The 24,148-nt window shown below is 48.0% G+C and overlaps 1 protein-coding gene across 1 annotated transcript in view; it reads right to left on the reverse strand.

Annotated features, from left to right (window-relative positions):
• Positions 1-336: 336 nt before the first annotated feature.
• sema3e (sema domain, immunoglobulin domain (Ig), short basic domain, secreted, (semaphorin) 3E) overlaps positions 337-24,148 on the reverse strand; it is a 33,859-nt gene continuing 10,047 nt past the window's right edge. Inside the window, exons 2-17 of the mRNA XM_049012699.1 lie at positions 21,776-21,936; positions 20,000-20,059; positions 17,370-17,489; positions 14,945-15,038; positions 13,541-13,657; positions 12,599-12,741; positions 12,261-12,375; positions 11,421-11,490; positions 10,539-10,683; positions 9,373-9,595; positions 8,256-8,347; positions 7,973-8,014; positions 6,824-6,990; positions 3,963-4,030; positions 2,171-2,304; positions 337-1,237 (exon numbers count right to left, since the gene is read on the reverse strand). Of these exons, the coding sequence (XP_048868656.1) occupies positions 776-1,237; positions 2,171-2,304; positions 3,963-4,030; positions 6,824-6,990; positions 7,973-8,014; positions 8,256-8,347; positions 9,373-9,595; positions 10,539-10,683; positions 11,421-11,490; positions 12,261-12,375; positions 12,599-12,741; positions 13,541-13,657; positions 14,945-15,038; positions 17,370-17,489; positions 20,000-20,059; positions 21,776-21,936 (2,213 nt within the window). The 3' untranslated portion in view covers positions 337-775. The remainder of the gene's footprint in view (positions 1,238-2,170; positions 2,305-3,962; positions 4,031-6,823; positions 6,991-7,972; positions 8,015-8,255; positions 8,348-9,372; positions 9,596-10,538; positions 10,684-11,420; positions 11,491-12,260; positions 12,376-12,598; positions 12,742-13,540; positions 13,658-14,944; positions 15,039-17,369; positions 17,490-19,999; positions 20,060-21,775; positions 21,937-24,148) is intronic.

The raw sequence follows: 24,148 nt of genomic DNA on the forward strand, positions 1-24,148 counted from the left end.
AAACCTGCCAGCCAGACAAACAGGAAAATAGTCACAAGAAGAATTAAAAGCACCTTGATCAGACACACAGTAATAAAACCACACAAGGTTACATCTCACTGTAACATGGTATTCAAGAGTGAAACAGCTCCTGAATCTTTAGTCAGTTTATACAAATATTTCCACAACAAACAGGAACCATGTCACTTTTTAATTTTTGAACTATGGAAAAAAACATCATCACACATCTCAAGTGCCCAAACACAAAACCATCATTAAGTTATCTACATACGGCACAGGGGACTGGATCATCGCAAAGGAGATTCTGTAAAAACATGTGGAGAGCATGGGCTGGTATAAAGCGGAAAGAGAGTTTATTCAGAATTCAGACAGAATGTATTTGCTGATCAATCTTATTCTGCGTTTCTAACAATCACGCTCATCGCAGGGTCAATGCTTTGTGAAATACAAAGTGATGTTCATATTTACACACTCAAAAAATGAAAATCATTAAATAACACAAACGAACGGCTAAAATATGAATACAGCAGTAGGCTTTCCAGTTTAACTTATGAAAGCACATCTAATCTACCTCAGTTACATCATACATGTACAATACGGTAATAATTTAAAGAAACAGGGACTCAAAAAAAATGTGCACAAAACGTCGTATTGAACATGTACAGCTGGCACTTTTTAAGTGCTGAGTCTGTGTTCGCGTCCCGATCTGTCCCTCTGTCTGCTTCTTTCTAAGCGCTTTGCTGGTTCCGGCAGGTTTATGCAACATCGCCGCCCTTCAGGTGGCCGGAGCGTGCCTGGGTGAGCGCTGGTGGTCCACGCGTGTCCTGCCCCGCCTCTCCTGTGCCTGCGACAGCTTCCACTTGGAGTTCAAGGACTTCAGCTTCTTGCGCCCCCTGTTGGAACACCACACCCTTTCGCAGTACTCCTCCACCTTGTGGACGTTGCTGTAGCCAATCAGCTGCAGGAACTCCTTGTACCAAAGCCTGGGGGTGGAGCCATGTGGGGCCCCTGGGAGGGGGCAGGGGGTCCGGTGCTGGGCCTCTCCCCTGGGCTCCCCCTCTTGGTGGAGCAGCTCTTCGACACGTTCTTCCTCTAGTACCTCCAGGGAGATCCTGGCCACAGTGTGGATGAATCCTCGCTCCTCTGTTTGGCACAGATAGACCCCAGAGTCTGTCCGACGCAGCTGGAGGAACAGAAGGCCGTGAGGGGTCTGAGCCAGCCTGCTGTCGACCTTCACCTGGGGACACGTGGGGAAACACCCAGCCGTTAATGCACCTCCCGTACACACCCGAGAAGGGTCAGGCTGCAAACCCTGGGGGATCTCCAATGTGGGACCAGAAATCACTTGATTTCCACACCTGGCCATTAGTGAAGAGAACTGAGCAACTACTGTTCGCACCTTGTTTCCTTTAAAATTATGAAGTTGGATATTTCTCATATCATAAGGTACGTAAAGGTGAGAATTTCACACCAAAGTGACAAATTTAAAATAGACTATTGACATCCGTTCCCGTAGATTTACATGAGAGTAACGTCAGTTCCCGATTTTGCATTAATATCACCGAAAAAAACAAATATATATTTTAAATAAGATGATTAAAATCAGTTTCAAATGCTGCACTTGGGTCATATGCAGTGTTAGTGTGGAGGTTAAAAATATTTCAAGCTTCCTATTGGAGGTACTGCCTCTGTTCCCGAAGTTTGCATAACATCATGTCCGGACCACATCTGGAGGTCATGTGATTTCCGGCCCCACAGTATAGGTCCCCCTAGTGGAGGTCAGTGTTCTGCTGCCAGAATTTAATTTCTGAACTGGATAAACAGACTAAAATCTTTTTTTTAATGGTATTGCAACAAAATTGTTTATGTGATTAATTGCCAGAGGTGAAACTGATTGTCTAATGTGTTTGTTAACTTCGGTAATGATTAACTGTTATATACCACAATGCAGTGCAGTTTTCTCAAATACAAATAGCGGAAGTTTAATATTAGTTTGGCAGGATTTTTAAGACTGACAAAGAGCATCATCAACCATTGTACACAAATGGGTAGAAATGTTTTGGGAGAGGGACATAAAAATGTACTTTGTTTTTATTTAGGTGTATCGTTAGAGTGCAGGTCACCCCAGCAGGGGGCGCTTGTCCACACGCTGTGTGCCCCGGAGCCCTACCTTATCCGTGTCCAGCCCCCTCTGGGCCAGCCACACCACGTTGGCCCGCAGTGATCTCGGGCTGCATTCCAGCAACGTGCCGTTTCCCTCCACGCCGTACACCAGCTTCTCCTCGGGCTTCTCCAGCTGCCCTCCTGTGGGAGCAAACAGCCTGAACCTCCCCGACAAGAGACGGGACCAAGGGGCCATTCCAGGATTTTATAATGCCAGGGGCTATAATACATTAGGCAAATACTGGGTGATATAATTAGATTGTTTCACTGGATGATGGCAGGGTGCCGGCTTATAGGCTAACACAGGAGCCAATCAGGATTGCGTGTTCGGTTCCCGCCCCTTGCTCTTTGCGAAGGATGTTTTCATGTTCTCCTTGTGTTTGGGTGTGTTTCCTCTGGTCACTCCAGTTTGCTGCAGTCCAAAAACTGGTAGTTATGTGACACGGCGTCCCCTGTCTCTGGTTCAGTGCCCTGCGCTTCACAGATTCAGCTCCAGTCAAACTGCGATCCCACATTCTAAAAACGAGCACGGAATTTGAACGGGTGGATGATCCGATGGCATGAAGGATGGCCCACAGGACGATGATTCTGTACGAGAGCGTGCATGTCGATCTGGAGGACACACAGAACCTGAGGTGTGAAGGGCTGCGTGGAGGAAATACGCTTCTGCTAGCAGCTCCGAATGCTCCTGCAGTAAATCCACCCCCACCAGTGGCCATTTTGTCTGCCCTGACTTAGGGTCTGTGAGACTTTGGGGACCCTATTAAGAGCTGAGCCCCCCGAATCTGCCAGGGTATCCATGCCCCTCTGACACTACAGTCTACCGATGATCTGTGTGTATGCACAGCCGAGCTTTCATTTTTGCTTTTTCCAAGATATGGATCATTATGGAGTCCTCTAGTGATGACATACGGCCCGCAGGGACCAGCTGATGGTGGGCTCGAGCCCTTACCCTCGGCTGTGTCGAACTACACAGCCAAGGGTGCCTAAACATGTCGTCGGGAGTATTGAAACCAGAAAGATCACCCCTGGGGTCCCCAGCTTGTTTCCTATCACGTCTTAACATTTCATTTCACTTAACCGAGTCGCAAGGCGTTGACCTAGCAAGAAAAAAAACCTGTATATTCCAAATGCGATCATGGCGTTTGACATTTAAAGGCACTCCGGCTGTTTCTCCAGGAACATCAGCTCTCGACCTCCCTAACCTGCCAACCTCGCCCTTATTTCACGTCATGTCTCCCACGCGCATTTTAACCTATTTTTCACTCTGTTCACATGTTACTCATGATGCTGTACTGCTATCAGTAATGACCACATGTCCGGTTTATTCCGGTGAAGGAACAGAGGTGGAAAATAAAGACCAAGAGCCAAACTGTAACAGACAGTTACACAATCCCAATTCATTTGGACTAGATTACAGTAGACAAAGCATATATTCGATACACTATTTCTATATATATTATGTATATTTTATATTTCTGCAGGAATAATCTAGGCTGATGTTTAATTTTGAAGTAACAGAATGGCATGTGTACTGTAAACCCACATCCTAAAATCTTCAGCAAGTTTTCCCGAAGCTAGCAGTTCTCCTCTGTTTACTCCAATTCTGTTAAAAACAGTGAAGAGTCTTGATGCCCCTGTATCTCACACTGTCAGGATGGTAACTTTGACTGTTGTTATTCTCTGCTTGTTTAAATGCTTTTAAAGCAGGCTGTCTTTGCTCTCACTCCCTCACTCAGTCAGATTCAGATGCTCTAAAATGCAACATAAATGCCGCTCTTTTCATTTTAGACACGTACCATTTATCTGCATCCCGTTGCACTGCTGAATGGCGTTTCCATGGCGAACGTCTTGCCGCCTGACGCGCCTGAAGAACACAGAGGAAGAACTGAGAAAAAATGAAGTACACAAGCTGTGACTGGATCTAAGAAACATCTTAGGTGAAGACTGGAGGTAACTAGGCCCTGAGATACAGCCTGGAAGTGGAGTTTAAGAATGGAGCTAAACAGAGATGAAGACTAGACCTAAATAAGTCCCGAGCTGTACACAGGAATTAAATAAGGCCTGAGCAGAAGACTAGAATTAAATAAGTTTCGAGCTGAAGACTAGAACTAAATAAGTCCTGAACTGAAGCCTAGAATTAAATAAGGCCTGGATTAAAGACTACAACTAAATAAGTCCCATGTTGAAGACTAGAATTAAATAAGTCCTGAGCTGAAGACTAGAACTAAGTACATCCCAAAATAAAGACTAGGTAGGCTCTGGACCCCCTGTGACCCTGGAAAAGACAAGTGGCTTCGTACAATGGATGGGTGGATAAAGACTAGGACTATATAAGTCCTAAGCTAAAGACTAGGTCTAAATAAGTCCTCAGACCAGACCTAGACTGGAAGTAAATAAGCACAGAACCGAAGATAAGAGGTAAACGACATGGATCAGAAGGCAAGAGTCAAATAAGCTGGAGCTTCATGTGCTCCCATTCTGAAGCGCCCTTCAGTTCCCAAAGTGCACAGCACAATCGACACAAAGGTAGCTGGGCATCTTGCCATCCTCCAGGCTGTTCAGCTGCTGCGTGCTTAATAACCCTGGCCACGATCGAGCAACTTCCTGCCCTACCTCTTTAGCGATAGAGAGATTGCGAGGGTCGGGAAGATATGCCAGCGTGAAGGCTGTCTGTCAGAAGACAGGCCCAGAATAAATGCTGGAGGGCAGAAGCTTCTGGAAACTGCCATATATATAAATCATTAACCACGAGAGTGTCACAGAAGTGCAGATGGACATTGATGGACGACGAGGGGTACTTTTAGCAGTATGATGGGAGGGTGGGGGTAACGATTTAAAGACGGCAGTCATCTGAATGCTCTTGCTCTACACAGGTTTTTCCCCAGTCTTCCCCTTTGTTTATTTAGCCGCCTTAACAGAACCGCACTTAGCTGCTCAAAAATGCATTCTAAGCATCTTGGTAATTAGTGCCTGTGTGCAGTTTTGGCAGAGTGGCAGCTAAATGCGTAACAATGCAGTGCTAGGGTGGACCCCCGATGTTCATGGGGGAGGGGGCAGTGTGAATGATGAAAAATGTGGAACGGGGGGGGGGGGGGGCGGGGGGGGTGTTGGTAATGGTAAGAGTTGTCAACTGGGGGGGGGAGTGACACTTGTCTGAATGAGGGGGTCTGGCCCTACTGCCTTCCCCCCAACCACCTTGTGGCAATGCCCCTGATGTGGCCTCACACCTCCCATGCAGGGGGCTCAACCCCACCCCTGGCTCTTTGCATGGTATTTGCTGGCTTCTCAGTGTGTATGAATGTCTGCCCTGCGATGAACTGGCATCTCATTCAGGGTGTCCCCTGCCTTGTGCCCTGCGATGGACTGGCATCTCATTCAGGGTGCCCCCTGCCTTGTGCCCTGTGATAGACTGGCATCTCATTCAGGGTGCCCCCTGCCTTGTGCCCTGCGATGGACTGGCATCTCATTCAGGGTGTCCCCTGCCTTGTGCCCTGCGATGGACTGGCATCTCATTCAGGGTGTCCCCTGCCTTGTGCCCTGCGATGGACTGGCATCTCATTCAGGGCGCCCTCTGCCTTGTGCCCTGCGATGGACTGGAATCTCATTCAGGATGGCCCGTGCTTTGTGCCCTGTGATGGACTGGCATCTCATTCAGTGTGTCCCCTGCCTTGTGCCCTGCGATGGACTGGCATCTCATTCAGGATGGCCCGTGCCTTGTGCCCTGCGATGGACTGGAATCTCATTCAGGATGGCCCGTGCTTTGTGCCCTGTGATGGACTGGCATCTCATTCAGTGTGTCCCCTGCCTTGTGCCCTGCGATGGACTGGCATCTCATTCAGGATGGCCCGTGCCTTGTGCCCTGCGATGGACTGACATCTTGTTAAGGGCGCCCCCTAGGATAGGCTCCATGCTCACTGTGACGCAGTACTAGATAAGCAAATGGATGGATGGATGGATGGATGGATGAAAGGAATTCTCCTTCCGCGTACAGGTGCAAATCAGACCACACTCCTAGCTGCTGTACTGCAAGCGATCATTTTGTTTTGGAAGCAAATCACTGCCAGTTCCAGCCTAGTCTGCCACACAGCCTTCTGGGAAGTGCAGCCGGCTGGGGGAGGGGCGTCCCTTAACGCCTGCCTGCACTCGCCCCTTTACGGTGCCCCGTGTCAGTCATCCGGAATGGTCTGACGGCCTGGGGCAGGGTCACCTGGCCCTCCATTACAGAATTAAGCGGATTAATCAGGAGAAACTAATTAGCCCCACATTAAACTCCATTCTTTTCTGCATCCATTTAAGCCTCTGGCAGGGCTTTGGTCACCAGTACTGTGGAAACACACAAAAGAAACGGGGTCCCGCATGGAAGAACAGGCAGTCTGCCCCCACCCCCCCCCCCGAATGATTCACCGAAGCCCTTTTTTATTCAGCATGCCCCCCTCACCCCCACACACATAGCCGAGGAAGGTATGAGTAAGAGCCTTCCCTACGGATGTACGATGACGGAGTAAGGGAGCGTCACACAATTCCCGAACTGAGAGGTGAGGATGGAGGATCCGAACCACCAGAAACAGGGGGCGGCTCGCATCGCCAGGCTGCCTTCACTGCGGCACGAACGTGCAGGGAAGAAATGTGTCAGATGAAAAGGCAGCGGTCAACTCACCGCTTCATGGAGATTCCGGCGGGAAGGTAACGGGAGCAGGTCGCGCCATCCCAGGCACAGTAGGGGTCGCGAGCCAAACAGCAGTCGGCGCAGGCCGAGCCGTACAGGCGACACTGATGGACCCGCACCTGGGCCACACCCAGCTCCGAGCCGACGAACAGCCGCTGCTGTGGGTCATTAACGCAGGAGCGATGAGCACGACAACATGCACTGGGGGGGTCATATTCTATCATCAGCACAAAGCCAAGGACCACCGGCCGTGTTATTGCTCCGTTATGCCCATGAAGGGGGTCGGGTTGGGCGCTGATCATAAAATTTGACAAATCGGGTGGGGTGGGCGGATGGCAACGCTGGCTTAGCTAAACCTCACTGACGCATGTGGCACGTTTTGGTGAGGCCTGCCCACTGCAGAACCCTGCCATACAGAGACACGTCCGAAAGATTCTGATCAATGAGGATGTAGTCACGTGAGATCCGGGTTTAACAAGAAGGGAGCAGGAAGGAAAATGAGACAGTAGTGAACCAAGCGGTCTACAAGGGACCTGTTTAGGTCCGCAAACGGTGTGTTTTGTAGCAGTGATTAACTACAGGTTGCCTATTCTGGGAACAAGTTTATATTCAACTAAAGCTAAATCCAGAACAGTTGAAATTCATGATTTACAGCATAATGAGGGATGAAATGTTTCCTGCACTGTGTTCTGCTTCCGTCCCTTTGCTGACAGCGGAGGGCGTTAAAATCTCATCAGCTGTACCGTGGTCCTGTTGGAAACTGGGAGGGCTGTGAGGCAGACTGAATTTACCCAGGGATCTGTGAGAGGGAGCCCCCCGCGGTCCCAATCACAGACGGCCTACGGCACACACGAATAACGTACGACGTCACTTTTATCCGTTCGCAGCACGCTGGTGACTGATCGCGAAGGAAAATCACATCGCAGCGGGGAAGCAGGAAAATTTCAGAATCTGCGTCTGATTGTTCAATCAAGTGAAAGGACATACACCGTTCTAGGGGTCGAACATTTTAAAGCAAAATAAAGAGGAACTTAAAGTCTGTTGCGTTTTTCAGAATTCTTGCTCGACGCAGCCATCTAGTGGTCGAGAGTGTGCAGTTTGAGAGACCAGCTCACTGAGTCGAAATGAAAAGAAACTTACCCTTTTCGAGGAAATCAGGATTTCAGTGATTGGCACAGGAACCTGCAAATATATGAGAAAAAAAGAGAGAAAAAGCCAAACGTCAACATCATCTTCATCATCATGAACAGGAGATTAACGAAATGATAAAGTGCGTTTAAAAATCCTGGGAATGTTGCTGCCTGTCAGTACGAGAAAACACTTTGGTATGCAAAATTAACCACTAATCCCAGTAATTAACCCCGGGAAAATGGCGAGAATGAGCACACAGCCTGGAAAGTGAAATCCCATCGCTGACAAATACCTTGAAAACGTGGAGTTCTTCCAGAACAACTTCCTCGATGATGTTGGTCTCTTTATTGTGGATGGTGATCACCTTCAACACCACGGAGTTGTCTGAAGGAAAAAGACTCCAGTCACAAATCATGGGTTAGGTAACAGTCAAATGCACTTTTTAATTATAAACATTTAGACCAACGTCAAATCGAGCTCTTGAGATTTGGTCCCATGTCATATTTGCTGAGAACAATTTAAACCCTTGCAAGAATAAATGGATCTTACTGGGGCTACAGAGATCACATGTTTATTTACATTTGACACAGTAACCATGGTTACGGCACCAGTATAATCCCGCGAATGGACCTACTCAGTCTGCTCGCCTCAGTCTGTGTGCGTTTTCCTACACAGATTAAAATACCCTGGAGGATCTGGGAAGCAGAATCCGAGCAGGTGCTCACAGCAGGTGGGGTGCTGAATATTTAGCCTTGGCTTAAAAACACAATATCACAATGTAATTTATCACAGACGGATATGATGGAAAGCCTGTACAAAAAGAACGGATGATCTTATTCATACCATTTGGGAAAAGTCAGCCATCCAGGCCAATCGGTGCACATCCACAGAGGGAGGGCTTACAGAAACCCCAGGGCCGGGAGTGTAGCCTGGCACCCGCAAGGCTGTGGGTTCGAATCCCGCCCACAGGTCTTTGTGTCTGTGGTCTCCCTGTGCCTGGGAATGGTTTCCCTCACGGAATTCCACATTCCAAAAACATGCAGCTACAGGAATCGCCCGTAATTGCCCATGGTGTGTGTGTGCCCTGTGATGGACTGGCATCCCATCCAGAATGTTATTTTATGCTCACTGGGATGTGATCCATTGTCACCACGGCCTGATTAGTGGTCAGGAATGACAGATGGATAGTCATTCACAAATATCCATCCATCCATTCAATCGCTTATCCGGCAAAGGGTGATAGAAACCCCCGAGCCAATCCCAGCAAACACAAAGCGGGGGGACACCCTGAACAGCATGCCAGTGTATTTAGGCAGACGTATTAAGCTAATGAGTGTTGTGGTTGATGTGTAGGGTCAGTCTCCTGAAGGCCCTTTCAGGCAACTGGCAGGCCCCTCATGACCCATCACCTGTGCTGATGAAGAGCACATCGTAGTGTCCATCCTCAGCCTCCACCCGGTCAACCGCAATTTGTGTGAACCTTTGCTCGGCGTCAGTTCTGATCAGGATGGGCCGGCGATGGACAGGTTGGACAGGCTGGAACATGACTGGGTGGGTCCGGATGAAGCGCAGCACCTCATCCGGGTACTCCCTGGAGCTGGAAAACTGGCCTCCGTTCATCTGGCTGGCACACTGGGAAGGAGAGCATTGGCACTGGTTAGCATGGGCTAATGATGGTTAGCACAGGCTAGCACCGGTTAGCGCTGAGAAGAAAGTAATGAACACAACCTTTGGCTTCCTTAGCCAGCAGTAAGAATCATTAACTAAGGCCTGTTTGGTCCTTAATCAGCAGGGAGAGTCCTTAACTAAGGCCTGTCTAGTCCTTAATCAGCAGGGAGAGTCCTTAACTAAGGCCTGATTGATCCTTCCTTAGCAGGAAGAGTCCTTAACTAAGGCCTGTTTGGTCCTTAATCAGCAGGGAGAGCCCTTAACTAAAGCCTGTTTGGTCCTTAAACAGCAGGGAGAGTCCTTAACTAAAGCCTGTTTGGTCCTTAAACAGCAGGGAGAGTCCTTAACTAAAGCCTGTTTGGTCCTTAAACAGCAGTGAGAGTCCTTAACTAAAGCCTGTTTGGTCCTTAAACAGCAGTGAGAGTCCTTAACTAAGGCCTGATTGGTCCTTCCTTAGCAGGAAGAGTCCTTAACTAAACAATGCTTGTGTGGTCCTGATCAGCACCAGCTTCCAGCCAAAGGAATATAATCAGCATTTACCACTAATTAATCTGTGCACATGTGAGTTAATTTAAAGAGAACCCCCTAGAGGCTGTGTTCTCTAAAACAGCATTTTCCCAAACACCTGTTCCACCATTGGATATTGTATTCAAACACACACGGCTTTTACTCTGCACAGCATATCTGCACATCAAACCAGGCCCTGGAATGATGTTCTGCTGTTCAGCTGTGCTCCTTAAAATAAAAAATGGGCTTTACTGTTTACGCAGAGATGAATATATTTGTTCTGCATTTCGGTAAAGCTTTTCTTGATCTTTCCTGACATTTGTTGGAGAATATTTGCACGTGCTGGAGATCTGTATATCATAGCAAACAAATCAATGTGCCTCTAAGGCAGCCGACATACTGATCCAGGTCTTGGGAATGGGACCCTCCCCTGAAAGGCGGCCCAGTGGTGGTCGGGGCGCTCCTTGTGTGCATACGGCCCATTGAAGGCGGCGCGGACCTCGTCCATGCTGTAGACACACACGGCGTAGCCTTTGAAGATGTTGCTGTGCAGGGAGGACAGGCAGAAAAGCGTCAGAGAAACAGTGAGTGTGGACAGCATGATATCTGCCACTCAGTGATTTCTGTAATTAACCTTCTATTTATGACGACTAGGCAAAGGTGGAAAACACCTAAAAGAAAACCATCCATCCATCCATTTTCCAAACCGCTTATCCTACTGGGTCGCGGGGGGTCCGGAGCCTATCCCGGAAGCAATGGGCATGAGGCAGGGAAAAACCCAGGACGGGGGGCCAGCCCATTGCAGGGCACACTCACACACCAGTCACTCTCACATGCACGCCTATGGGCAATTTAGCAACTCCAATTAGCCTCAGCATGTTTTTGGACTGTGGGGGGAAACCGGAGTACCTGGAGGAAACCCCACGACGACATGGGGAGAACATGCAAACTTCACACACATGTGACCCAGGTGGAGACTTGAACCCGGGTCCTAAAAGAAAACCTAAAATCATCCAGATGGACAGAAATGGTTTTGTTGACTGGTTTAGTAATGGTGAGCATTCTACCCAACACAGCATAACACCCCCTGTTTGGTCCAGGGTTCCAGATCATGGGGCATCAACAGATCATCGGTGACAGTTAAACCCGAAGCAAGCAGGTTTATCACAAGGAACCTGAAGGTCTGCTAAAATGAGGAAGGTGCTAATTCCAGCTGCTGGTGACGGCAGATGCACTGCACCATCATGTTAGCGCCCCCCTGCAGGCCTCCTGTGACACTGACCTGGTTGTGCTGAACAGGCCGAAGATCTCTGGCTTCTTGTCATCCTTCCTCTTCAGCACAAACACGTCCACTGAAAGGAAAAAGAGTGGGATCAACGGCTAGCTCACAGGAGAGGACGATCCCAGCACCCTGCCACGAAGGTAGGATCAGCGGTTAGCTCACAGGAGAGGAGGATCCCAGCCCCCCGCCACCAGGTTGGGGTCAACGGTTAGCTCACAGGAGGGGAGGATCCCAGTCCCCCGCCACCAGGTTGGAATCAGCGGTTAGCTCACAGGAGGGGAGGATCCCAGTCCCCCGCCACCAGGGTGGGATCAGCGGTTAGTTCACCGGAGAGGAGGATCCCAGCCCCCCCTTCCCCCTCCAAGTGGGATCAGCGGCTGGTTCACAGGAGGGGAGGATCCCAGCCCCCCATCACCGGGGTTAGCTCACAGGAGGGGAAGATCCCAGAGCCCCCCCCCAAATGGTGCTCCCAGAGCCCACAGTGGGTCTCTACATTTCTAGTGTTTCTCACGCTCCAACATCCAGCTCTCCCCCCAGTCAGAGATGCGGTGGGAAATTCACCCCAGAGCACAATACATGTTCTGTAGAGGCTATGGCCGGAATTTTCCGGCACTTCATCATGAGATTTGACTGTTTATCTCTGTCATTTAACACCCATTTGCCAAGGAGAAATAAATATATTGAAGTATCACTTTGCGTGTGGTGTGAGACAGTGCCGGGTGGCTGGGGTGTGTATGAAGCAGTGGGTGGGGGCCGGGACACTTGCAGGTGGTGGTGGTGGTGGGGGGGGGGGGTTGGTGAGGGGTCCCCACACTAACCCCCCTCATCTAGGCTCCTTACCGAGCTCGTCAAAATGCGTGTTCATTCCGTCAGACCCAGGCACGGAACAGACCAAGCGAGCCTTGGTGAATGAGGTCCACTTGTTCACCAGCATCCTCTGTCCTCCCAGGTCATTCTGTTGGGGTAAAATGATGGGGGTGGAATTAAAGTCAGAGAGGGGGGGTAATCTTGTGCACTGAAGGATGAAGGCCAGTGTGTTTCAGATTCAGAATGAACACACTGGACCTGCGCTGGAAGCATTTTCATACAAGTGCGAAATGTAAAGCAGCAACATGTCAAAGGAGTATCAAGGCTTCTCGTTCAGCAGATATCACCCACGTGTGTTTACGCGACCTTACCGCGCACACCCTGCCGATTCTGCTGTAAACCACGCTGTTACCATCTTCGGTGTCGGCGGCCTTTTCCATGAAGAAGAAGTACACCTTGTCATCGTCCGGGTCATCGTTGTCGGGGATGATGACAGATCCTACAAACTTTGGCTCTGGAAGATGAAGGTAAACATAAACACAGCGGGCTGATGTAATTTTACCGTCACATTTGGACAACAAAAAAACGCCCAGAGTTTATATCTATTAATCCTGGGAGAGTCATGTCTCCATCCCATCTATTAATCATTAATCACTTTAGACCCCACAGAGCAGCTCAGGTTCGGCTCCTGATGAATTGATTCTGTGACTCTACAAGAGGACCCTCCCATCTTGATGATCTGCCTTTCATAATATTTACATCCTGTGCACCAGCTGGCCTTGGGAGCCTTGTAGCTAAAAGCGGACCACCGGTACTTTGTTTCTGCTCAGGGGTGATGTCGTCCTCTGTCAATCTCCCATAATGCCCTGAGGTCCTGCTTCAGTACATATTTGCAAAAGATTTGGTGGCTCATTTGTTGGCCAAGGGTGGTCTGAACGAACGACCCAGCAGATCTGGTGATTTATGCGAGCAGTAGGTGTTCTGTCTAAAGAACCACACCTGCTGACAGCATGATCTGCTCTCCCACGGCTCTGAAAGCGCACCCACGTTGGCTAACCAGAGAGGGGCGACGAAGATCTGGGATAGTATCATCACTCTGGCATACCACAGTGTACTGCTACACATACTGGGAAAAGCCATTTAAAAAACTCAGTAACCCAGTAATGTTCACTCGAGCTGCCAGAAAGCCAGCAGGTGGCATAGTCACTAAAAGCTTTTTCGACCAGCAGGATGGTATTTCGCTAAAGCTGAGTGGACAGCAGTCGCACCCAGCCGACTCGCGATCTCGGCCTCTTATCCTCCCGGCGCCCTACCGTTCAGCTGCTGCCTGTGGTTCTGCTCGGTCCGGGTGAAGCTGGCATCACCGTGGCGACAGAGCGCCGCGTCATTCTCCCAGTAGTCTGTGTAGAGGCCCACGTACAGTTGTCCTTCTGATAAAGTGGGATATGGAGGAAGGACAGTCATCAGAATTCCTGCCGATCCACGCAGAACAACAGCGACCAGCTGCAGTAATGCACACAAACCCCCTCAGTAAGTGGTCTAAGAGGGCGAAGTGCGGCTTGGACACTGTGCCTCTGATCGTAAGGTCACTGCTCCAAATGTCAGACTAGGAGTTATTCCACCATTGGGCTCCTGGGCAAGGCCATTAATGGCTCCAGGAATCGTCAGACCCTGCTTTGTTCACAAAAAAATACATTGCTTTGGACAAAAGGTTCTGCTAAAAAGAAATAACATCTAAGACACCTTTTACGCCAACTTAACACAAACATGTAACCGATGCCTCCACAAGGGGGCAGCCTTATACCCAAAACTCATTTCAAACTCATTGATTTCTCTTTAAGATTTTGCTTATCCAGTATAGGGTTCCTATAATCAAATCAAAAGCCCTTTAAGCTCATATCACTGGGCAGCCTCTTTCCATACCTTCACATCTCAGTAGCCATTAACACAACAACATTCGAGAAAAGCATTCAGGGCCCTTGGGACCCGACGCAATCCCTGAGAGATTTTCCAATATGGCAGGAACGGTCGATTCGCCGCTCGGTTTATTTTCGGTTATAAGTAAACAGGCTCTATCCAGCTTGCGTCTGATAGCTCGACATCTGTACCTATTCCTGTAGGGGGGGACGCCCTCTGAGATCTTGGCTGACGGACCCTCATACGACTACAAACCAGGTCAATCAATTAAGGTACGAGTGTGAAACAGTCATGGTGGGGGGGGGGGGGGGGGGCACACATGACACAACCACCGATGCAAAAAATATATCTCAAAAACACCCCCAACCTTGAAGATGGGACTCAGATTTATTTCACATGAAGCATTAAATGACTGTGCTATAAATAGACATGCTTGAGTATGTCTCCTAGAAAGACATTTAATGAACTGCCCTCACCCCGCTTCACGTGATATGATTAATATTGCTCCCGTTTCAGGTTATGAGAGGTACTCATTACCTCATCACCCTCCCCCCACCCAGATCTCAAGGAGGGGGTATATTTTTCAATCATGGTTTGGAGAGAGTGGCTGGTATGAAGGAATGACGAGAGAAATTAAGCAAGGCCACACTCTGGACCGAATACGGGGCCAGCCATGAGTGGAGGTGTCGGACGAACAGGGAGGCGCAGGTGAGCTGGACAGTGTTTGCGTTCCTCTGTGGTGGCTTGTGGGGGGCAGGGGTGAGGGGAGGGGGGTTCACATAAAGGACGGAGAGACTTACTGGAGAAGATGGAGGTACATGAGCTGTTGGGGTCAAACGGGCACCTTCCTCTGCCGCCCATGATGTGACTGGCCTCCAGTTCAAACAGACCATCCTGCAGGAGAAGGAGGAGCATCGTTTTGTAACTCATCGTACCCCCCTCCCAGAAAGGGGGGTCCAGCTAACAGGCCTCCCGATAAATCAGGAAGAAGGCAGAGACCGTTAACCAAAAACACCTTACGGGTCCAAAATTAAAAGCGTCTTTCTCCAGCAGAATCAGCTTATTAGGCCATGCAGACAGGACGTTCCTGCACCTGGGACCGTCGGAAAAGGTATAAATATTCCAGGGAAAATGGCAGGTAGGTCTGGCTAACCTCAAATGTAAATACAGGGGATACTATTACACAGAGACTCGGGGGAGGGAAGTGGGGGCACTGACCGAAAACCACAGAGGTGACCAGCCTGTCGTCTCCTGAGGCACTGAAATCACACAGGATGTTGATTGGCCCCCCCACTCCCTCCTACCCCTCACAGCCTCCTCTCTAACTTTCCGAGACATGAATTATCTCACGAGGCAGAGCGCCAAGGACCCTGAAGTCACCTTGCAGCCCACATGTGTCTTGGTAAGTAATTAGCCAAGTGGCTGGCTGCTACTTCCCATGTGATCCTAGACCCAAAGTATGACGGCTGACCATGTGACCTTCGCGGAATCGCATACGATACGTTCGAAGATTTGAACGCACAACAAAGCAAAACAGCTCTGTTCCGTGTAGCTTTTGATCTCGTTTTAGGTACAGTTACAAAAACCCCTCTGCGCACTGATAAATATCTGGCCTAAAAATCACAGCATGGCTTCACCTCTGATACAGGAAGCTCACAAGGAAATCGAACACAAGGGGGATCATGACAAATGGACGACCCTGGAGATGTCGGGATGGCTACAGGAAGGCACTGGGTCATCGCCCACCATAACCAAACAGCTTTCATTAGCTGTGATCTGTGTCTGATCTACTCTCACTGCAGTTCGTCATTCAGAGTCCAGATAGGCTGAATTTTAATTTTCTTTTCTGTGGTTAGGAATACCCAGCATGTATCTGTTTAAGCTCTCTCAGTGACACAGGACAAACGCTACTGCAAGTGATATATTAGAGGCAGAAAATGTATGTCAAGTAATCATGATCTTAAAGGTCTGAGGACCAGAAGACGACAGACATAAGGGAAACATGATGGATTTTAAGCATGTTACATTGTCATACGAAAACCAGGTTTTCCCTCTGCTCTTTAATTCTAGAGGTTTGAGGCGAGAACTCAACTCCAATTCCCTCGATTCCCCCCAAAAGCCCTTCAACCCAATGTGGTTCTGATTTAGGAGGACCAGCGCGGACATCAGGAGAATGTAAAGATGAGCCAGCCGTCCCAACGTGAAGGCAGGGCTGGGAATTCGGCGAGGGATGCGACCGAGAGGAACACCTGAATCTGGGAAGGGCCGGCAGGTCCTCAACCAGGAGGCTTGGCCTCTGCTTCGTGCTAAGCTGCCTGAAGCTGACTTTCTGGTCCCTGCTGGCCCTTGCCTCTCACTCCCATGGCTGACCGGCGCAGTAGAGGGCGGTTTGGTCTCACCCCCACTAGTCGGAACATGGGTCTGGCACCACACAGAGTGGCTTGGCTGCCATTTACACTCTGTCCCCCGGGATAATGAATAACAGGAAAGGAGCCCACAGTCTTTGTATGCTCTGTCACCGCGGCAGCACCCAACCGCCCCAAAACAATGCTACTCTGCATATAAAATGATGCACACGGACAGCTTCGGACGCCTGTCGCTTCCCAGAAATGATCGAGCAGAGAGGCTTCAACAAAAAGTGACGGAGGTGAGCCGCTCGCCGCTGTCTGCGGCCTCTGTGACCGTCTCCAGGGCTCGAAGAATGCATGCTGTCATTCCTTGTTGATGCAGATCCTCACCCCTAAATGATGAGATGTGAAGGCCAACAGAAGTGGCCGCCCCCCCCATCCGAGAACAGAGGCAATCACGCTGAAGATTATGCATCCGCTACAGAAGCTAAAAAAATCACCAGGAGTAGCTGGTATTTTAGACCAGGAAGGATTAAAAAAATGCATTTTCTAAGGGCGTAAGAGGAAATATATCCTCCTTAGAATGCTTTTGTGAACAGGCCTTCCGCCTCAGTCCGAGCGAGATCGTCTGAGGGTAAAGTATCCAGAACGAGGTTCATATGGATTCCGAACCAGAGGCAAATTTAACTTTCGATTACAGCCTCTTCCCTGCAGACTGATATTTACAAACACTGGCCACTAGAGGAGCAAAACTCAAATGATTAACTTCTAAAGAAAGCAGATTAGGGGCAAAAATCGAGCAAATAGTTCAAATTCCCGGCCTGGCTACAGATGACAGGAATGGAAAAGGCAGAAACGGCTCCATGCGTCCTCCTACCTCCGCCCAACGTCCCACGTTGACAAAGGCACAGATGGGATCGAAGGCCCCTGTTCCACATGCCAGAAGATGGGTCCTGTTGTATTGATGAAGGACCTTTACATAATTGGCACATTCAGCCTGTAAGGAGAAAAGCTGCATTAGATCGACCAGCCGTGGTTTGCGAGGTTTCTAAGAGCTTCGATCTGATCCTAATGTTTGTATAAAGAGCAGCATGGTTCCGTCGATGCCGTGAAATCCGAGGGAATCGTGTTTGTTCGAGGCAGCAGGGCTGTCTCAGTGCTTGTGGGGTCATTGTTTTAGCTGGGGGAAAAAACTTCACACAAAAAAACAAGCCTTTCAAGCAAAACCCAGAAAAGGATGCAGCAAGAGGCTGGTTTCTTTCTTAAAGTTTGTCGATCTTAGCCTGAGGAGAATCTCCCCTGATAGCTGCCTCATCTTATTCTTCTCTTCTTATTTATCCATGGAATTAAAAAAGTACTTGTAACGTTTCTTCAGCGTGACACCTGACAACCAATTAACTGAGGTCTGCCTTGCAGGGAAATAACAGCACGGACAGTACAGGCACTGTTAACGTGTCGTTAAAAAGATTAAATTCAAATGTGGTCAAAACAATGAAACAATAAAACTCCAGGGCCAGCTGTCCAACATACTTCCTAAATATTTTATCCTCTTACAGAGAAAAATGAGTCAACTGGATAAATTATAGGCTTTAAAAAGAAGGCAAAGGCCTGTCATACAGTATGTTTACAGGCTTATGTTTCTTTGCGATCCGATTCTTACAAAAGACTAGGAAAATACATTGTCCGTATTCCGGAAAAATCCTTAGAGGACACCAGTGATGCGTTCCATGTATCAAAAGGCAAGGGCAGGCGACAGTTACATTATGGGATGTAAGGGCAAGATGATGAATCGAGTTGAATCATAGCTACTTGTACAACCAGGAAGAAGGAAACATCCATCCATCCATTAATCTATCTTCTAAGCATCCTAATCTGGTGGGGGGGGCACAGAACACTGGGGGGGGGGGGGGGGGCTGGACAGGCTACCAGGACACCACCCTGAAAGTGGGATTCATAAAAAGAGCTCCAAAGAATTTCCATGCTGCGTAACAGCTGTTCTGCTCAGAAAAAAAGACTAATTGATCGTTTTTTTAAAGGCTGTAACATCAAAGCATGAATTTTAACAGAAATCAGGGTGTAACACCACCCTCCACCAAGAGAGGGCGATAAAGGGAATCCACAGTCAACGCTCCAGAGGTTCAGCCGCTGATCTGAACCTATTTAGCATTTCGTAGAAAATGTTTTACTGACTAATCAAGACAGTGGGATGCTCACCAGAATGATGTGAATGAAGACTATTTATTATCTATTTTTTCATATTACGCTTCTGAGCTGACTCTCCTACCAAAGACAATCACTGTTGTAGCAAGATATTTTAATGAAATTTGGTAAACAGGGGCAGCAACTGCCAGGTTATGGAAATGGCCTCACATCTGCAGGGCTTCCATCCCTGGGGGGCTTCATTACCTCATTACCTCACTGCCCGCCAAACACCTCGAAGATCACCTCTACTGAGACTGACGGACAGAGATACACTTAGCCGGGCTGCTAAAAATTAGGGAAGGCTTTCAGAAGAGAATTATCAGCTGTCATATGCGGTGAGGCAGCGTTAAGGTGAGATGCCTTCACGCCTGATGAAGAAGCAAGTGCTTTTTCAGCCCTGAGGCTACACACTTTAACACCTTAAACATTTTAAACCTTGGATTCCCTTTAAAAACCGGGCTGGAATCCTCACCTGACTCTCTCTCTTTCGCAGAACCACTTGACTTGTGAGCATTACTTTCAGATTAGTCACATTTTTATACCCAAACGTCAAACATGCTACTCCAAAGTTTCAGCCCTAAGTATTTTATAAAGTCTCCTTTATAAAGTCTAGGTATGGCGTTACACTGATAAGATCAGGTTTTTAGCTAACAGTTTACACTGTGTAAACCAAATTTATCAATTTATAAACTAAAGCGTACTGTAGGAGCGAGAGGTTCCTTGTCTCCAAACGCAGGAAAGCAGACGCGTCCCCCCCCCCCTAAATTCTTCTCATCGCTCCTTGACACCAGGTGTTCCACAGTTATTACTCGGCACAACCTTGTAACGTACAAACTGCCCGTTGATGCGACACAGACCCATGTCCACATCTAATTTTTGGGGCCTTTCTATATTCACCCCCCCCCCCCCCCCACTTGAATTTCCCACAGCATCAACAAGAGCTTCATCCCCCGAGTTTATCTGTCCTTTTCCAGTAGCAAACTTTCCATCCTTCATCTTCAGGCTCTGAGTCACGGCTAATGAGGTGATCTTAAGCTTGGCATAATATTTGATAACCCACTCATCTATCTCCCACAACTACCTATGCCAGGCCACACAGGGGACACCTTGCACAGGATAACAGCTAATAATTCATTAATTGCACAAAATTATCCTCTGAGCTGTTTAGTTTGCACCGTGACCCTCGATAGGAGAAGCTGTGACTGTCGCAAAGCACTCGGGGCCAAACTATTATTAGGTCTAAGCTTCCAATAAACAGTGCTCCCCTCCCATAAAGACGACGGGAAGCCTTTTCGGGAATCTCACCTTCTCTCTCCCCTTCATTAAGCACTCATCCACTTGTCCTGCTGTGCTGGCCCAGGAAATCTGCAGTGAGACACACACGACATACATTCATGCTACGTTTTTTTCCCATACTTATTTTTTTTTTTAAATGTGCAATAGTAGACTGGCTCTACTGTAAATATGCTAGCTCTTTTAGCACTTACCAAAAGGCAATTTAATTCACAGACTATATACACTTTCTTGTGATGTTCTGTAAATGTGTTTTTGTATAAAGCAGCCATGCATTACTCCCAAGCCAAATTTCCCCATGGAGAAAATAAAGTTGAACGTAAACTTGGCACACACAGTACAGGGAGCTCCTGGATGCAGAAAAATGGCTGAAGTAGATCCTGATTACGGAAAAAATATATCCGAGGCACACAGGGTTTACAGAAGCGATGACACCAAATGCGACACACAACCAAAAGTAAATCTATTTCTTCTTTTATTGAATGTGTTCTCTGGTATGTATTACTAGTATATTTTAGTTTATAGTTTTTGTGTTTTTGGTATAAGGCATGAGAAGGTAAATCTGACTTACACTACCAGTCAAAAGCTTTTGCACACACAGATTTTCGACATTTGCATGTTACTCACTTTTACTAAAAATACACTCAATATTCTTTTCTATCAAGTAAATGTTCACCATATGTTCACCACTGAGTTCCTTTATTAGGTAAAAGAAAGTCATATCTTTGTTTCATCGAAGTAGCCTCCTCTAGCGGTCATAACAGCAGAAAAACAATTGAGACATTCTTTCTGCAAGGGACATTAAATACTGTTCCGTTTCATGGGATGGGACAGTTAGCTAGTGCATTAAAAGTCATGCAGTAGTGTGACTGGGCCATCACCCTATCACCAGTTAATAGGGTGTCAGACATGCACTGTTACACACTCTTTCCGTGTTATAAAGGAAACTTGTTCTATTTGACTTATATTTTCATTTAGTCAAGAAAACGGGCCTGAGCATGAAGGGCCCTCAAGAGACAGAGGCTTGGCAAGGAACACGACACAGCGGCTCCTCCTACCACCGCAGTGGGGAAGAAGCAAGTTCCGGAAGGGGGGGTCCTGCGAGGTAAACGGGATGGGCTGTGGCGGGTCGAAACCACGAAGCCCCAGAGGCATAAAAGACAAAATGGGTCTGAAACTCATACAACGCACATCAATGAAAACCCCCACCCCTTTAAAAGAGGAGAATTCGAGGAGCCCTTATTTATAAGCATTCACTGGGAATGTACCATCTTTCAGCGTTTCAGGGTCCGTGCATTCCACGTAGCTTCCATTCCCTTCCCACACTGTTATAGCAACGTTAACACCATTTGATATATATCCAGTTGTATTTTTATTAGAACAAGCTAAACCACTTATCTGACACAGTATTTAACCACTGAATTTAACACTGAAGGTGTTCATTTTTAAATCCCTTTTACTTCAGCTCTGTTCCTCGATTGGTGAAAGAACAATACTGGAAAGATACAGCACTGCTTCTATTACTGTTATTATTATTGTTATTATCATTATTATTATTCATCAGTCAGTGGAAGTTTCTTAATATCAGGGCCGCCCTCCTCGGGTGGAATTCTGCCGAAGAGGAGCCAGTGATTTTGTTTTCAAAATGGCTGGCGTCCTGTGTCCACTACGCGATATATTTCACAGGGTGGTGCGGAGCCGCGATGAGGTCATCAGCAAATGAGAAGTTCAAAGAGTCACATGCATACGCAAGACGTCAGCCTGGAAGGGGGTGTGGCGGTTTAGTACCTCTCTGTGCTTGCTGTTAACCCGCTCCAGGCTCAGCGAAAACAGGCCGTCCCGGCCCCCGACAAACAGCCGTTCCTCGTGCTCATCCAGCAGCATGGTCCGAGGGCTCAGGGGCCCCTGGGGGCTGTCAAATGCCCAGGTCCTGTTCAGATGCCATAGCTCTGTCGGAGAGACAAAGATCTCTGGATGGAAAAATAGTAGAAGTGTAGCAAATATACAAACTCACCGTGTATCAGTTTGTTGAAACTGTCTTCTTTTTCTTTTGTTAAAACTCTGATTCATCCGCTGTTCACTTCGTTAAAACTCTGATTCATCTGCTATTCATTTCGCTAAAACGGTGTCTGCCATGTGCAAGCAAACAGATATGTACTGCATAACCGAATAAAGAGGAATTTCCTCTCATATTGACAGCATGTGTCTGAAGTGCCAAGAAAACACTGGGGATCCTTCATTTCCTCCGACGGTCTTATCATACAAGGACCATCGGCAATGTGTTTGCGATTTCAGGGGCTCCACGCCGACCCACGGCCATCACCTCGGCACCGTCCTCCCGCTCGCTCGCTGTCCGGGATCACCAATCTCCTCAAGGCCACTTCAATAACCAATCACAGACTCTGTCTGAACCAGGCACGTCTTAGCGGGATTTGATGGGGACATACCCATCAGGGCTCCCGCAGAACATCAAAGAATCCTTATAAAATACTGCTGATTACCAAAGCACATGGGATTACTCGCAGGCAATGAGACTGAGGCATTCCCCCATCGTTCTGTCGTGTCGTCCAGCCATAGGAACCATAAAATCCCCCAAGACACACAGGTAGTGCATATCAAGTCAAATACAGGACTAGCCAATTATCTGTTGTCATAATTGTTCTTGTAATTGTGCTCATATTTATTGTATTATTGAGGCATCTTAGTTTATATTTGTGTGGATGTGTTCATGAATGTTGTGTGTGCCCTACGATGGGTTGGTTATTCCCTGCCTTGAGCCCATAGCTTCCAGGATAGGCTCTAAACCCCCGTAACTCTGCATGGGGGGGGGGGGGGGGGGGTATAGAAAATGGATGGATGGAATTGTGTTTTATTTGTGTTCACCGCAGAGCATCATTCTCTTTGTGTCATGTGACTGACTGTATATGTGACAATCGACCAGGGGTCCCCAACTATTTCCCCATAAGGGCCAAACTCTGTCAGCATCACAGAGCCGGGATCTGCTGGCACCCCCCCCCCCCCCTTAAAATCTACCAGATCAGTCATGAATCTTCGGTCTGTTGAATCCACAGAGGAATATTAGCAGATAGCAGCCCCAAAAGCAAACCTGTGAGGCAAACTGTAATTAGGTGGTCTGGGAACTCTCACTCTGTCACGCCATCAAAGGGGTCACAGCACTCCATGAATCTGCAGCGCGGCCGATACTGTAAACAGGTCTGCCTGCTTCTAATCGGACTCATTTGTGACCTTTGGTCTTGCATCCCTGGACACGAACCTGTCGGTACTAGTGTTGCATGAAAAGGGGATCTAAGACAAACTTTGAACAATAATACTGCATGGCTTAAGGCTATTTCACTAACATTATCGGGTTACAAATTTGCGCTCAACGAGGAAGAAGGGGAATTTATTGTCAGGATAGAAATGGCTGGAAGTCATGATGAAGACAATGGAAAGACACCACGCGTTTGGCATGATTTGCTAATTGTCTGCGCTTTGATTCGTTCCTATTCTTTTGTCTTTGAGCGGCATTTTACCGCGTGGGAGGGTGAAATCCTTTCACAGATCTGACAACTGTCACAGAATGACTCTCAAATGATAAACCCAGTACAGAACTTAAGGCTCCAGTAACGTCATTCAAGCAGAACAGAATAACAAAATCGAAAACAGAGCATATCTCCCATTTTCTGTGCTCCCCCCTGAGGGTCTCCATTACGTATGGCTATGTTGCGATAATTAGATGACAACATGTAAACAGTATTTAGTCATGGTGTGTAGAACATGTGGACAACATATTATATAAAAAAAGTTAAGAGCATTACAGAGTCTTGCACCCATACGAACAAGATGCATTCAGAGCAACAAGTTGACAGCGTTTCCTCTGTCAACGTTACAAAGTCTGACATATAAACAAGTTTGGAGGAAGGACTGATGTCATTCACTGTGTGGGAAAAGAGTATAGAGGGAAACTGGACCCAGCGATCTGAGTCCACATTTTTGGGGGAGGAGGGTGTGGTCCCATGTTGGCCTGTACCCATCAGCACCAATTACCATCTGCCACACGTACCAAAGAGATCCTACTTCCGGAGTTGGGTAAGTGCGCGTGAGTATGAGTCAGGCCTCGGCACTCACTCGAAAAGGTCCGTAAATGTCAGCTAGCAAAGG

This window comes from Brienomyrus brachyistius, chromosome 1, assembly GCF_023856365.1.
Source record: "Brienomyrus brachyistius isolate T26 chromosome 1, BBRACH_0.4, whole genome shotgun sequence".
NCBI classification, from domain to species: domain Eukaryota; kingdom Metazoa; phylum Chordata; class Actinopteri; order Osteoglossiformes; family Mormyridae; genus Brienomyrus; species Brienomyrus brachyistius.